Source organism: Nymphalis io, chromosome 25, assembly GCF_905147045.1.
Source record: "Nymphalis io chromosome 25, ilAglIoxx1.1, whole genome shotgun sequence".
Taxonomy (NCBI): domain Eukaryota; kingdom Metazoa; phylum Arthropoda; class Insecta; order Lepidoptera; family Nymphalidae; genus Nymphalis; species Nymphalis io.
In genome coordinates, this window is record NC_065912.1 from 6510764 (window position 1) to 6526301 (window position 15538).

A 15538-nucleotide genomic window follows, 5' to 3' on the forward strand; every position below is an offset into this window, starting at 1 on the left:
TTTAATATTGTCTCACCATACTTAGGTACCAAAATATCAATAGTATTCGGCTCAAAATAACCTGATTGGTTTAACCACAGAGCAATTGAAATGAATAATACTAACCACAAAATTTAATAAGACTATTTTCATGCTTTCTTTGTTTTGATAAGAAATCACTTTCTTATTAAATGAATGGACGCTATCCAAGGGTTATAGATAAAAGTTATCTTCAATTATCCAAGTAGCATGTCATTGTGATCGGTTGAACGATAAAGTAGTCGTATTATGTGCTAAAGTGCCATCTCGCTGTAAAATATACATATACATGTGCAATTTTACATGAATCTTTACCAACTTTACTTTTACCAACATAAGCCGAGATGGCCCAGTCGTAAGAACGCGTGAATCTTATCCGATAATAGTGAGTTCAAACCCGGGCAAGCACCACTGAATTTTCATGTGTTTAATTTGTGTTATTTATTTATTTATTGATTTTATAATTCATCTCGTGTTTGACAGTGAAGAAAAACATCGTGAGGAAACCTCCATGTATCTAATTTCACTTAAAATCTGTCACATTATTCTATTATTTATTAATTAATAATCTCCAAAATCATCTCCTCAAATAAAAGGAGAAAAGGCCTTTGCCCTGTGTCATTTACACGCTTTTACTGTTACAATACCAACATCAACTTTTATATAAATATACTATATATAGGGTTCGCTAAGTTGTCGAAATTCAACCATTATCGTTGTTAAAAATTTGGAAAAACCTAATGTTATATTAATTTGCACCAAAATCTACCATATAAAAAAAAGAAAATCGGTTAACAAAAAGGGAAGAAACAGGTACGGAACAATCAGCAAGGCATTCTCGCTTTTTAGTACTTTTTATTTAAGATTTTTCGTTTTCCATCTGGAAATATTTAGCCTAGCAAAGTCATATTCATTCCGATCAGAAAATTTACTTCGTTTGAACGCAAATAAGTTTAGTTTCAGTTAAATATAAGCATCCAGACATCAAAGGGCTAGAGATCGTTATATCAAACGATGTTTGATTTAATGCCGAAAAAGTCAACAGTTAGGCCATAAATTTCGACCTTCACGAATTCACTGATACGAGGAAATGTTTAGATTTTGCAATTGTTTCTGTATTGAGATAATTTTAGTTTTTTTTCCATAAGAAAATTTATATGATTTTTGTACATATTTTCATATTTGATAAATAAAGATTGCGTCAACTATTCTGTATTTTAAGTATACCTTGTGTGCTGTTTCAAAAATACTTTTCTTATCATAAAATTTATTGACTGCTTTGTTTTTTTATTTAATTTATTTATATAATTAAAAAAAGTTACATCTACAGTATATATTTTTAGGTGTATAACATGTGTAAATTCAAGACAAAATAATATCTGCTTCCTACCTAACGTGGGAGGGCCAGAATCACCATGCCGGCATCTATACGCTAGTGTACTACGCTCCATGGCGCTACATGGCCTAGTATGGCTACCCATAAACCCATATGAGTATGTGAACGCTCTCAACGCTCGTTATGAGAGCGATAAGAGGTTACCTCACGGTGTCGTGGGCGGCGGCGACATTTCTTGCGAGCGATCCGCCCTGGGAACTCCAGGCCATGGTACTCGCGGAAGTGCACCGATTCCGGGTGGAAGCCAGGGCGAATTTTGCCCGTCCAGGATCAGCGGAGGTGGGACGAATCAAGTCTGTAGCTCAACAAGCCCTGATTCGCAGATGGGAGGAGGACCTGGGATCCTCACCAGCAGGCCTGGTGATAGTGGACGCGAACCGCCCCCAACTGAATCGCTGGATATCAAAAAGGAGCGGCACACTCAACTTAATAATATCTATCTGATATACCAATTACAGATATGCACAACACTGATAACATAAATTTTGTCTAGCTGCTTATAAAGATTAGATGTAATATCTATTTTTTTTTAAAACAAAATTTAAGTATTAGTTTAACTAAAAAACATAAAAATAAAAATTGAGAAATTTATCGGAAAGCACAAGCAACGGTGGTACCGTTGCTAACCTAGTAAGAAATATTAAAAATTCATCGCTACATCGCTATTGCTTTCTTATTCACCCTTCAAACCAGAACATATCAATGCATCGTATTGCTGTTTAGCGGTAGAATAAATTGACGACTCATTTATTTTATTCTATAAAGTTTTAAACATTTTCTCACCGTTTCTTCTTCTTCATCGTTTCTCGAATTTGTGGTAATTAATTTGTATTATGTTGTTGTCATGTTTTTTAACATATTATTAAATTAATATATAATGCTACTATATTACATATTCACACATTTATAATTCTTCAAATTTGAATGTTATTGAGAATTCTTTGAAAATAAAATAAAATAGTGTATATATTAAATGAATGTGCGAATTGATTTATTTTATGAGTAACATATAAGCTCCCTGTATGCGGCATTTATTGGGTTTTAGATATTCCACGAAGACGACGGAAATTGGTAAAAGGAAATAGGGGAAAACGCGCGCTTTTCTAATCATTGAATGGATTCGGTTTACTCCTAAACGTCATTGGTGACGTCACCAATCGTTTTTTATTTGTCATATTTCATCTGAATAGACTAAATTATTTACTTTTGACTGATTTCAGACGTGGTGCGCATTCTTTACGAAAGTTAGCCAACTTTGTAGACGATATTATAATGTAAGTAAGTGTAATTATTTTCTCATCCATAATAAATTTTTGTTAATGGATAATTGCCTTGTAATCAATGAAGCAAGTTTTTTTAAATAAAAATCGGTCCTTACCTCGTAAATTTAGATTTGAGTATTAGTATAAAAATATTGAACTTGAAAATACAAACTAATAATATTTAAATAAAGAAGAAAGTATATCAATGTTTACTGATGTTACTACACGAACACGTAGGTATATGAAAAAAAAAAAAATTGTGTACGCATTATGAGCCAGCGTAACTACAGGCACAAGGGATATAATGCCTTATTTCCAAGGTTAGAAATAAGATGTTGTCCCGCTGTAAGGGTTGGTTAATATTTCTTAAATAATGTTAACGATATAAAGATACTACTTTCTTATAATCATTTACGAAATAATTTACTGGTGGTAGAGCTTTGTGCAAGCTCGTCTGGGTAGGTACCACCCACTCATCAGATATTCTACCGCAAAACAGCAATACTTTGTATTGTTGTGTTCCGGTTTGAAAGGTGAGTGAGCCAGTGTAGTTACAGGCACAAGGGACATAACATCTTAGTTCCCAAGGTTGGTGGCGCATTGGTGATGTAAGCGATGGTTAACATTTCTTACAAGGCCAATGTTTAAGGCCGTTTGGTGACCACTTACCATCAGGTGGCCCATATGCTCGTCCGCCTTCCTATTCTATAAAAAAAAAATGCGTATCATCTATCGTCATTTGCGTAAGCTATTCTACTTATATATAAACTGCTTATGTATTAGTGATGAAATAATATCTTATCTTTTATTTGAAGATATTATATTGGAATTATCAGTCTAATAATATAGTTAGTTAAGCTTAAGTAACCTAACCTATAATGTACCCATCGAATTATATTTTCTGTATAGACCGCAATTATAATGATACAATGGATTAATTAGTCTGATTGGACCCTTGGGAACTATTTCTGTTCATTTTATTGTGAAGTGACTGAAGCTAAAATCAATATTATGTAAATTTTCATAAATATCCGTAATTTGTTTACAAATTAAATTCGTGGAATTACTAAGTCTTGTTTAAGTAATTACTTAGAGTAACTTAAAAGAAATTATATCAATAATAATATTAAAATAGAAACAATGTTATTATATTATATAAAATCATATTATGATAATATTGTGTTACAATATTACGATAGAGATTAATGCTTAGCTACTTTCAATTAAAATCTCATATTAAAACTAAAGTTTTTTTTTGTTGATTGTATTGTTGTACTTCTATTTAATTGAAAAAGAAGGAAGGCCTTTATATAACTTAATTTGGAACAGTAGTTTCAGAGATGTGAATAGAACGTAAGAATAATGGCGTAGAGACTGCGATACGATATATTCCCGCTGGGTGATAGATGGCTGAGTATAGGGCAGCAAAATTGCTTACCGTGGGATTATCATGATTTATTAAAATACTTATGAAGTCTATTTTGAGTATGAAATTGGAACTGAATGCACTGACACGTAACAGACGACAGTTTGACGTGAAAATCCAAGGTCATTTCATTTGTATTGTTTGAGATACCTAAACATTTGTATAAAATGAAATAACAAGAAAAAATCAATTAAAATTATGGAAGAACGTTCGATTTTCAAAGTGGAACTACTTTTGGTGTGACGATAACTTATTTATCGGAACTTAATTGTTGGAAAAGAGTAACCATTAAGTTCCTTGTCGGATCTTCTTAGTGGAATCTATATTCTGAACTGGTGGAACTTTAAATTGAATATAATCTTGTGAAGTGTCTGATTCAAATGTTTTCGTATGAGCTTACTTAAACACAGTTGATTTTGATAGAATTTCATGAGCGAACTTAAATGCTAAACGTAATATTTGTGTGAAATAGCTCATATGCTGGAGTTCTTGATAGTAATGTGTTTTCTGTGCCGTAGTATATAACATGCTATTTCTGAAATGTGAGCCAAATTTTAAAGGGGAATGTAAAGCGTATTAATGTTAAAATATTATTTTTATACCATTTCAATCATGTCGTGGTAGGCTAGTTTAATAAATACACGAAGAACGCTATCGAGTGAGAAATTGTTGCCAAAAAATAAACGAGTTTTGGCAAACGTTAATGCAGGTTGAGATATTTGGCCAGAAAACAGGGGATATAAAACTCAGATCATGTATTACGTAAGATAAAATGTATTGCATTACTCAAATTTCATATGATTTTAGCACAATATTTTACAAGTTGAACGTACCTACCTGTGATGTTTTCTTTTGTTTTAATTCTTTTTTTTTTTAATTTCAATTAATACTTTTTAGAAAAGACGAATAAATGGGCTGCGTGGTAAGGTACCTTTGTCTATATACGATATAGTTTCAAAAACTATAAATGTATCCTGACTTCATCAACGTAGATGAGAATGCCTGTAATTGTATTGGCACTTGCCTTTCGAGATTAATACAATAATAAACACACACTTAACGGTTCTCTTTCTGTATCTTAAGAAAATTAAGTGTTTACATTGAAACCTAAAAAAAAGCCTTTCTGTTTAATGGTAAAGAAAATAACACGTAAATAATACCCCGGTAGATTTACATTACAATTATTTTGTTTTTGATAACAACAATATAAAAGATTTATTGCAACTGGCTTTATATTCATAGTGCATTGTATTTTGTAAGTTATTCGAGATTACAGATATGAGTAGGCGCTGTGGTAATGCATTTTATATATTTTAGATTCCGTAAAATAGTTATGTATATATATATATATTTTTCTTTATATCCGGGCTGCAATGCCATAGTTGCTAGAACATGAAAAAGTTCACAAGTGTTATCAAATTCGATAATTTTTTCAGCTTTAATAAACGTATTTATATTAATAATGATGGTAATATGTGGAGTGAAAGCGAAGTACAGAAAACCAATGATAAACTATCCAAAGGACACATTATTTTGGGCAACCGACTTTTTTGTTAAGGGTTGCAAGAATTTCATCCAGAATTGTCCATCTTCATACAAGTAAGCCTTCTTTTTTTTGTACCAAGGAATAAATATGATGTTATGTCTATTGTCCACGTTATTATTATTTTTTTCGCTGGAAAAACACATTTACGTGTTTCCCCCACATGGGGTGAGGGGTATGTAGGCGGCGTGAAGGCGCCGAAATAACCACTAAAAAACCAGCGGTACGCACTCCGTCTTTTCGGGTGACGTCACGGGATCGCTTGCGCTTACTACCGTACCGCCCGACGGTTGGCACGCGCACGTTATTACACTAAGAGGGATTTTTTTTTACATAAGATAAATAATATAAATTCAAATCCAAATTTAGACTTATTTTATCCTTATACGGTTTCAAATGTACTTACACATTGATTCGTTTGTTTATCTATACATAAATATGCAAAGACAAAACAATTATTCTGTAAGAAATAATTTCATTACATACCCGTGAAATTTTGACAACCGACTTATAATGCTATACTATTTTGAAGCGTGTATTCTTGTAATGTTATAATTATAACGGTCAATCACGATATCACTTTCTAATATTTTACAAACGTTTTCTATGTTGAGTTTCGAGTTTATTCTTACAGAATACCCTACTACCCTACCCTACAGAATGCCCTACTTTTCAGTATATTTTTCTTCTCTGTCAAACGACTTCTTATTTTTGTTTTGTATATTGACGAGCTTTTGCATTATTAATGAAATGATTTGAAGTAGAAATGAAAATATTGAAAAGACACAAATTCGTATTATACATTCTCAAATTTTCAATTATGATATCATAATGGGAATTGATCTAGTTCTCAACGTCAGTGGCGCATTGTCGATGAAAGAATTGTTAATATTGCTCATGGTGCCAATTCCTATGGGCGGCTGTGAACATGTACCTGCTGCCTGACTGTATAGAGGCGGTATATTATAAAAGAATGCAAAATACTAAAATATAATACTATAAAAAAAATAATCGTCATATATCTGCTTTACAGAAATCAAGAAATATGCGCGCGCAGTTACAACGGCGAATACAGAAATTTTGCAAACTATTGTGAAATGCAATATGAAAATTGTAATACATGGAGAAGTGAGTCACTTTAATACTTTTATACCAATTTTTAATACGAAAGCGATTTTTTAAGATTTCACCACAGAGGAAATAGAGCGACGCGTTCAGTAATAACATTTATCGGTAGCGTCAATCATATACATTTTTTTTTAAAATTTAAATTAGGTCTATCATAAAGAAGAACTATATTAATCAGTGCTTTCTATGTGAATGACAATATTCACTTTTAACTATCATACATTTGGATTATCTTTTATGTATGTACATATAATTATGAGCACATAACAAGAGAGCACATAACGTATTAAATAAATACCAGTACGTTCATTTTTTTTTTTTTTTATATTCGCCGGGAGTGCAAATGACTCTACTCCACCTGATGGTAAGTGGTAGTAGAGTCCAAACGCGACGACGGCCAGTACAGACGGGAAAAACGTTCTGCACTAGCCGCCTTCGCCTTGCCGGCCCGCAAGATGCCTCTTCACGCCTCGTTTGAAGGAACCCGGGTTGTAAGAGGAGGGGAACACGTGAGCTGGTAAGGAATTCCATTTTTTGGAAGTGCGACAAAGAAAGGAGTTGCCAAATTTCTTTGTTCGCGATGGAATTGATGTCATAGTTAGGCGGTGACATCGAGAACCAGCTCGCGTGGACTTAAGAAGGAAGGGGGAAGCAGGAATTAGAGAGAATAATTCCTCAGAGCACTCGCCGTAATACAGTCGATAGAAAGCGCTCAGTGCTGCTATCTCACGACGCAATTGTAAAGGTTCAAGGGTGTTTGTGACCTTTACGTCGCCAATAATGCGTACGGCACGTCGCTGCAACCGGTCCAAGGCCTCAAGTAGGTACTTAGCGGAGCCATCCCAAAGGTGCGAGCAATATTCCACGCAAGACCGTACCTGTGTTTTGTACAGCAGGCACAGTTGTTGTGGCGTGAAAAAGCGCCGCACCTTGTTCAGAACTCCGAGTTTCCGTGAAGCTGTTTTTATAACAGCCTCGATGTAATCCCTTGGACTAAGGTCGCAGCGAACGTCAATCCCCAGCATGGCGATTTTGCTTTGCATCACCAGCGGAGTACCACAGAGGGAAGGAAGAGGGGAAAATGTTGACTTTTTCGCCGTGAGAGCGCATACCTGTGTTTTCTTGGCATTAAACTCAACAAGATTATCAGAGCCCCATTTGGCGATGAGATCTAACGTCCTATCGAGTTCAATGACAAGATTCTCCCGCCTCTCCTCAGTTTCCGCCCGCCCAGCCACTGCGCGTCCGTGGTATCCACCATGCACTGTACTATCATCTGCATAGCAATGTATGTTCCCAAGGGAGAGCATATCATTGATATGCAAAAGAAAGAGTGTGGGAGATAGCACAGATCCCTGGGGGACCCCAGCATTCACTACATAGAATTGTGAAGCGCAACCATCTACTAAAACACGAAGGCTACGCTTGTGTAGGAAGCTGGCAATCCAGGTGCATAGCTGAGCAGGCAGACCATATGCCGGTAGCTTGGAGAGAAGACTTCTGTGTCAGACCCTGTCGAAAGCCTTGGAGATATCGAGGCTGACAGCCAACGATTCTTTATGCTTGTCGATAGCTTCACCCCAGAGGTGTGTTACGTACGCTAGAAGATCACCTGTGGACCGTTTTGGTCTAAACCCGTACTGACGATCATTAATTAGACAGTGATCTTCTAGGTAATGGATCAGTTGGTTGTTTAAAATCCGTTCCGTCACCTTACAAAGTACTGAGGTGATAGCTATTGGCCGATAATTTGCCGGGTCAGACCGATCCCCTTTTTTGGGAAACGCTTGCACATTAGCTCTTCTCCAAGCCTCCGGCACACTTCCCGAAGAGAGAGAAAGTTGGAACAGGCGCGTTAACACAGGAGACAGCTCCGCTGCGCACTTCTTCAGCACTATGGCTGGTATTCCATCGGGACCTCTAGCTTTCCGTACATCAAGTGATTGCAGCTCCGCACGCACATCACGTTGCCTGATTTTGATGTCAGGCATCGTGTGGCCACATGAAGGTATTGTTGGTGGCTGCGCACTACAATCATCGATCACAGAGTTGTCGGCAAAGAGTTTAGCCAGGAGGTCGGCTTTCTCCTGCGGACTGTGAGCTAGCGATCCGTCCGGATTTCTGAGCGGTGGCAGCGAAGGTTGGCAGAAATTGTTTTGCACAGACTTGGTCAGAGGCCAGAAGCTACGGGAGCCCCTAGGATGCGAAATAATGTCATGACCAATCTGTACAATGCGCTGTGCATCCGCTCTCGTGTATGCCTTTCTACAGGACTTGGAATTTTTATTATAGTTTGCTTTCAGTGAGTCAATGTTAGATGCCCCGCTAATGCAGCCGTTGATCCACTTGCGATATGCCGCCTGCTTAGATGATACAGCATCGGCACATTCACGAGTGAACCAACGGTTACGCGTACTCCTACTGACGAGATCTGAGCTAGGAATGTAGTATTCCATTCCCAGCATGATCCCGCCAGCAACAGCAGCGGCACTAGCTGTCGGGTCATTCCCACTGAAGCAACGTTCCTTCCAAGGGACCGACGCATAGTAATCGCGCATACCGTCCCAATCCACCGACTTATAGTGCCAAACGCGACGTTTGCATACCGCTAGTGGCGGCAGCTTGGCCTGTGGCACTCTGGTAGAAATAAGGCTGTGATCCGAAGAGCCAAGAGGAGCCTGAACCACAACCTGATATTCCACCGGGTGAGAAGTCAGCAGAAGGTCCAGTAGAGAAGGTGCTTGCCCATCAATGTCTGGGATCCTGGTGGGCTGATCAACCAGTTGGGTCAAGTCATGTGTGAGAGCAAAAGCATGAGCAGTCCTTCCAGCATGGTCAGTTTTGAGGGATTTCAACCAGGATTCGTGGTGAGCATTAAAATCCCCCAAAAACACCAATTCCGCGTTAGGAAATTGCTCTTGCGCAGCATCTGCCACCCGACTAAGATGGTCAAATAATCGGCTTGTCTCCAAGTCACCATTGTGGGATCTGTAGAGGCACACGTAGACTCGGCTCTGACGAACCAGGTCAACACGCACCACCAACATGGAGAAGGAGGGGTCCTCCAAGCAGCGCAGTCGGTGACAGCAAACATCCGTCCTGACGAACAAGCATACTCCGGCTTTCGCTTTGAAGGATTCTTTAAGCGTGTAGCCGGGATAATTAAGGTAGCTGGTATCGGCAGGACGGAGTATTTGTGTCTCCGTGAGAAACAACATTGCTGGCCGTGCTGTCTCGAGATGGTGGTGGACAGCGTTGAGGTTAGTGTGGAGTCCTCGGATGTTAGAGAACTCGACCTCAAACAGCGAGGGTATGGTGGGGGTGTGCACCGCTGTACGACCGTTATTTCTGTTTTGTTTCATTCGGTATGAAATTGGAAAAACGCTTTTATTCGTTTTCCTTACGTGAAGTATATAGGTATATAGGACTCGACAGCGCCGAGAACACCAAAATTATTACTAAAAATCAGCGGTATCTATGCATTTTTTCCGGGGAGCGTCATGGGATCGCTTTCACCAATCGTGATAAGATTCGTTGATTCTTTACACGAAATCCTCCTTAATAAATAGGCTAACAATATATTTTCAAATAGGACATTTAGTTTCTGAGATAAAGCTTTCGACAATACAAACTCTCTTGCTTTATTACATATTCGTAATTGCATTTACGGATTTGTGCTTGATAGGATATGTAAACATTCGTGCACGCTATTGTGCAACAACTATGTTGTGACCGAGATAACAGAGAAGTTTCAATTTGTCGCACAAATGTGGCCTTATAATGTACATATCTTGTTTATATGCAAAAGTAATTTGCGAATCCTCCCGATTTTTCTCAGATTTGTCTATATAAATAAAATGTACATATGTATTTTATTTTCGAGGAAATAAACCGTAATCAGAGTATCAACAGCTCTCGTGTGGCCATAAAACATAATTTTCTACGGTTAGACAGATCGAATGTATGGAATTTATCGTTGTATCGTGTGTAACTTCCCCTAAGACCTATATTGTGTTTTGTAACGGATAAAAGACGATACCGAATAATACTTTGTTTCAAAATAATTTCAACAAAGTATAAACATAAAACTGTTAAAACTCCTTTTAGATTTCACCAGTTCTTAACTTTGGCAAAGATTGTTTATTTGAAAAATGATTTTAGTCTTAAGTTAAATTAGAAACTTGTTTTAGTTGTTGAATTTATTGAAAACAATAAACATTATGGCAAAAAATTCTATTTATTGATAATAAAGTTTAGCGGTAAGCTGTGTTTTTAAATTGTTTTTTTTTCTTTTTATTCTGAGGCTATTGTCAACAGAGAATTCAAACGGCGTAAAAATATGACATCATTCAAGTGGTTTTGCAAGCACATATTACAATGATAATGCAATTTACTTGAGTAGTTAGAGTTGGTAGAGCTTTGTACAAGCCCGTCTGGGTAGGTACCAACCACTCATCAGATGTTCCGATTTGAAGTCTGAATGAATCAATCTAACTACAAGCATAAGGGAAATAACATCTCAGTTCCCAAGGTTGGTCGGCACCATTGTCTATTGGCGGTGTACCCATCAGGAGGCCCAATTGTCCGTTCGCTTACCTTTTTTTATAAAAAATGTTAACAACGCTAAAGTATTACATAACACATAGAATTTCTTGACTGAAAATCATATATTTATATTGATATCTTTCGAATAGACCGTTGAGATATACAATAATAATATAAAATATATGTTCTATTTAATACTTTTAATTCAGATGGATGAAATTGTCTTAAAATAATTATTTTATTGGGAAAGTAATTTCACTACGGCATCCTCAGAAATATCTTCCTGCGCACTTTAAAATATGAAGAGCTGTTAGAAGAAACACGTTACCAAAATCAAGCAGCCCTCGAAAAATATTTTTATAGCGTTCAAAGCCGAGACTTCAGATTTTTTGATTGCTTTTACGAAATAAGATAAATAAAATCCTAATCATGGTCAATGGATTTATATTCAAGCAGCTCTGAATTTCTCAAGTCTTGAATTCCAAGTATCGTGTTAACATAAAATCGTTCTATATTCCTCGTTGAAATAAAACGTTCAATGAAACTCGAATAGCTTTTAATACATTTGCGTTCAAATAAGGTTTTAGCTATTTTGAACCTGATTTTAACAATTGCCATTTCCTTCTTATGAATTATTCCTAAAGTTGTGTCTAGTAGAAAATTAGTACGACAATTACATCTCAGGGACGTAAGGGAGCACACCTGTATCTAGCTGTTTCCAGCCAACCTCACTTGCACGTGGTGCATCCTGCCGATTAACAAACGAGGCTTTGGCGACCGACTAATGGCGGTATAACCATTCCATTAAGTCGTGGCTAAATACTGCAGACCGGTAACGGGCAGTAGCGTCATCTGTGCGACGAGCTATGCTCTGCGATCACCAACCCGCCGGCCCAGCGTGGTGATTACGGGCAAAACCTTCTATAGCACACACCTATATGCAACGGCCCCTAGTTCCCGGACGATATACGCAAGGTGGCTGGCAGCGGATAGAGATTGAGAGCTGAAGATCGAGCTCAGTGGCGTGCCATTGGAGTGGCCTATGTCCAGCAGTATACGAAAAAAGGATGATGATGAATCACATGCAATTTTTTTATTACTGTCACCAACACTCGTAGATATTGGCGCTGTAGGAAATATATACCATAGCTTTTATCGTCAATGCGCCAACAACTATGAACTGAAATATTATGTGTATTGTGCCTGTAGTTACACTGGCTTCAAACCGGAACACAACTATAGTTAGTATTGCTGTTTGAAGATAGAATATGTTAAGAGTGGATAGTACCTACACACCTCTGTGAATCCCTCGATTTGCACAAAGGCTACCACCAAGTAAGCAGGCACACAACCAACAATATAATAAGTTAAAGTATAAGCGTTGTTGTTTTGATTATAATTATAACTACGTTGCTATAAATAAATGTCAAAGGATGGCGCTCATTATTCATTAATTTATTTCTACACTGCTTATATTTTTTATTATTAGTATTCTATAAGATAATCTTTTAGTATTATATTGATTACATATTTCAACAACGTCCTATAAGATAAGTGTATTCGCTAGAAATATTCTTAAGATGTTCTTTGACGGTCTCTTCTTTAGTGAGTCTCAATACTTGCTTCCCTCAATAGTAGTGCTGGAATGCACAGGAGAGAAAATTGCGTTACACTTTCTTGAATATGTATTGCTTAGATTTATTAAAATTTTATAAACGTGGATTAATTTCTTATGTGTTTTATTTATCCTATTTTGCTGTTGTAGTCGTACATAAACTGTTTTTTTTGAGCAAAATTAAATCAAAATGATTTGTTCAATATTGAAGCAGTAATGCTTGCTTATTGATAGTGAAACTAGAAACTACCACCGGTTCGGAAAATAAACACCCAGCCCTGAGAAGAACCGGCGAAAGAAACTCAGCGGTTTTTTTTGTTACATGTATCTTGTTTCATTTCCAAAAAAAATGTTTGTGTATTGTGATTGAAATGTATTTGTTGTGTATACACACCAATAAATAAATCAAAATTTTATAGTTTATTACTCAATTAATGTTAGTTAAGAAGATAAATTAAATATAAAGATAAAAACCAACCACTGTTATGGTATGTACTATAGATTTAGCAAGTCTTTGTTTTGGTTCATTATTGATTCTTGTCTTTTATTTTTCAGATTGGCGAGTTTTTAAGAGAAATCGATGCTAATAATTTAATAATAAATAAATATTTTTGAAATTTATTACATATTTTATTCACATTTTATAATTTACAGTAGAGCTATGATACGAATAATATTGTGTTTTATGGTACCTTCTTTCATTTCCTTGATGATTTTATATATATTTATGCATATTTATGTATCAGATAGCTGAGATGGTTAGGACAAAATCTTAACCGAATATTGTGGATTCAATTCCGTGCAAAGTTTCATTCGTCTATAAATCATAATACCACTAAATTTTCATATTTCAATTTTGGCAGTAAAAGAAAACCTGCACTTGTGAGACGATAATCTATTTCATGTGTTGGATACACAGTAAGCAAGAAATGGTTAAGCCCATGTCTTCAAATAAAGAAAAGCCCAAAGGACTTAGATACTTCTACTACTTATACGAGTCGATACGCTTCAGGATATTAGACCATCTCACCCAGTCTATATTTAAAATAGATTCTATTTTAGGTAATATATGTATAATATAAGAGTAAAACTCCAATTTAATGCTCGAAGTCTATTAAGTTGTCTCGTCAAGTTGAAACCAGTGTCATTCAAACATATTGAACGAAAACTCGCTATTAATCTACCCGCCAATCTTCAAGTCTTTAATATTTATAAGATTATTCCAGCAGGAAGAAAACTATGAATAAATTAAAAACATCAAGTAATATACCAGTTTTTTAATAAATAAAATGTTAGTGTGTAATGTTTTATCCATAAATGAATAGTTTATAAAAAAGTCGCTATCCATATCTTTTGTCGCTTCGCCCAATTAGTTCTTCTAAACTTAAATATAATTTGAAGCGCTTCACACTTTTTTTAGACAATTTCTTCTGAATTGCCTAACTTATTTCATTTATGAATTGAATGAAAATTGAAGATAAAAGTTGATATTTTTTTATGTTCGATTATTATTATGTTCGAATTTTGACTACTGGACGAACACTATTTAAACTGACGTTAAGGTAACTCAGTGACGTAATTCTTCATGAATTACAATATTCTCATAAATTTTGAATAGCAATAAAGACTTATTTTTCAAATATATCTAACATTGCTAGTTATGGTGCAATTTTATTTATATTATATACACATTGCAGAATTAAATCGAATTAATAGTTTATCATCGGATCCGCATTGGAAGAGAAATAACAATATACATAAATCTGACATTGTAACAGATGGACGCATAAATCTTTTGCGGATTTAGGGTCCGTCTTCTATCTTGATGCGGTTAAATCTGAAACTAGAAACTTAATTCCTTTCTTTGATAAATTGCCAGATTGTAATCAAATCGATAACAATTATACTTTTTGCCAGCGGGGTCACGGTTTGTATTTAATTTACCAATATTTCAATACCTGGTGGTATCATACTCATCAGATATTGCGCCGCTAATCAGCAATATTTAGTATTGTTGCGTTCCGGTTTTGGTGAGTGAGCCAGTGTAACTGAAGGCACAAGGAATATAATATCTCAGTTCCCAAGGTTGGTGGCTCATTGGCGATGTAAGGAATGGTTATTATTTCTTACATCGCCAAAGTCTATGGGCGTAAATAAGAAATACCTACCTTCTAAGATCCTACTTAAAATTATCACTATAAGATCTGGCTATATTTTCAAAGAACACCGTTTTCTTTGATAGTGATGAATTTACCTTATGTTTCAACTGTTTATATTCACAACTAGCTATCCGCCCTGACTCCGTACGGGTGATTTTTTTTTTTATAGAATAGGAAGGTTGACGAGCATATGGGCCACTAGATGGTAAGTGGTCACCAAACGCCCTTAGACATTGGCATTGTAAGAAATGTCAACCATCGCTTATAGCCAATGCGCCACCAACCTTGGGAACTAAGATTTTATGTCCCTTGTGCCTGTAATTACACTGGCTAACTCACCCTTCAAACCGGAACACAACAATATCAAGTATTGCTGTTTTGCGGTAGAATATCTGATGAGTGGGTGGTACCTACCCAGACGAGCTTGCACAAAGCCCTACCACCAG

General features: G+C 36.1%; 1 protein-coding gene across 2 annotated transcripts; it reads left to right on the plus strand.

Annotated features, from left to right (window-relative positions):
• Positions 1-4840: 4840 nt before the first annotated feature.
• LOC126778323 (uncharacterized) lies at positions 4841-13554 on the plus strand. 2 transcript variants are annotated; one of them, XM_050501830.1, is made up of 5 exons: positions 4841-4864; positions 5000-5024; positions 5539-5701; positions 6679-6773; positions 13489-13554. In XM_050501830.1, exons 1-5 carry the CDS (start codon positions 4856-4858, stop codon positions 13518-13520), a joined length of 324 nt encoding a protein of 107 aa, XP_050357787.1. In that variant the 5' UTR covers positions 4841-4855; the 3' UTR covers positions 13521-13554. The 2 variants fall into 2 exon arrangements, with proteins under 2 accessions (XP_050357787.1, XP_050357788.1); XM_050501831.1 differs by lacking the exons at positions 4841-4864; positions 5000-5024 and adding an exon at positions 5336-5396.
• Positions 13555-15538: the final 1984 nt, after the last annotated feature.

Excerpts from the sequence above, each read along its gene's own strand:
- LOC126778323 (XM_050501830.1), top strand. Across the intron at positions 5,702-6,678 it reads AATTGTCCATCTTCATACAA|AAATCAAGAAATATGCGCGC; the intron begins GTAAGCCTTCTT and ends TCTGCTTTACAG. Across the intron at positions 6,774-13,488 it reads AAATTGTAATACATGGAGAA|ATTGGCGAGTTTTTAAGAGA; the intron begins GTGAGTCACTTT and ends TTTATTTTTCAG.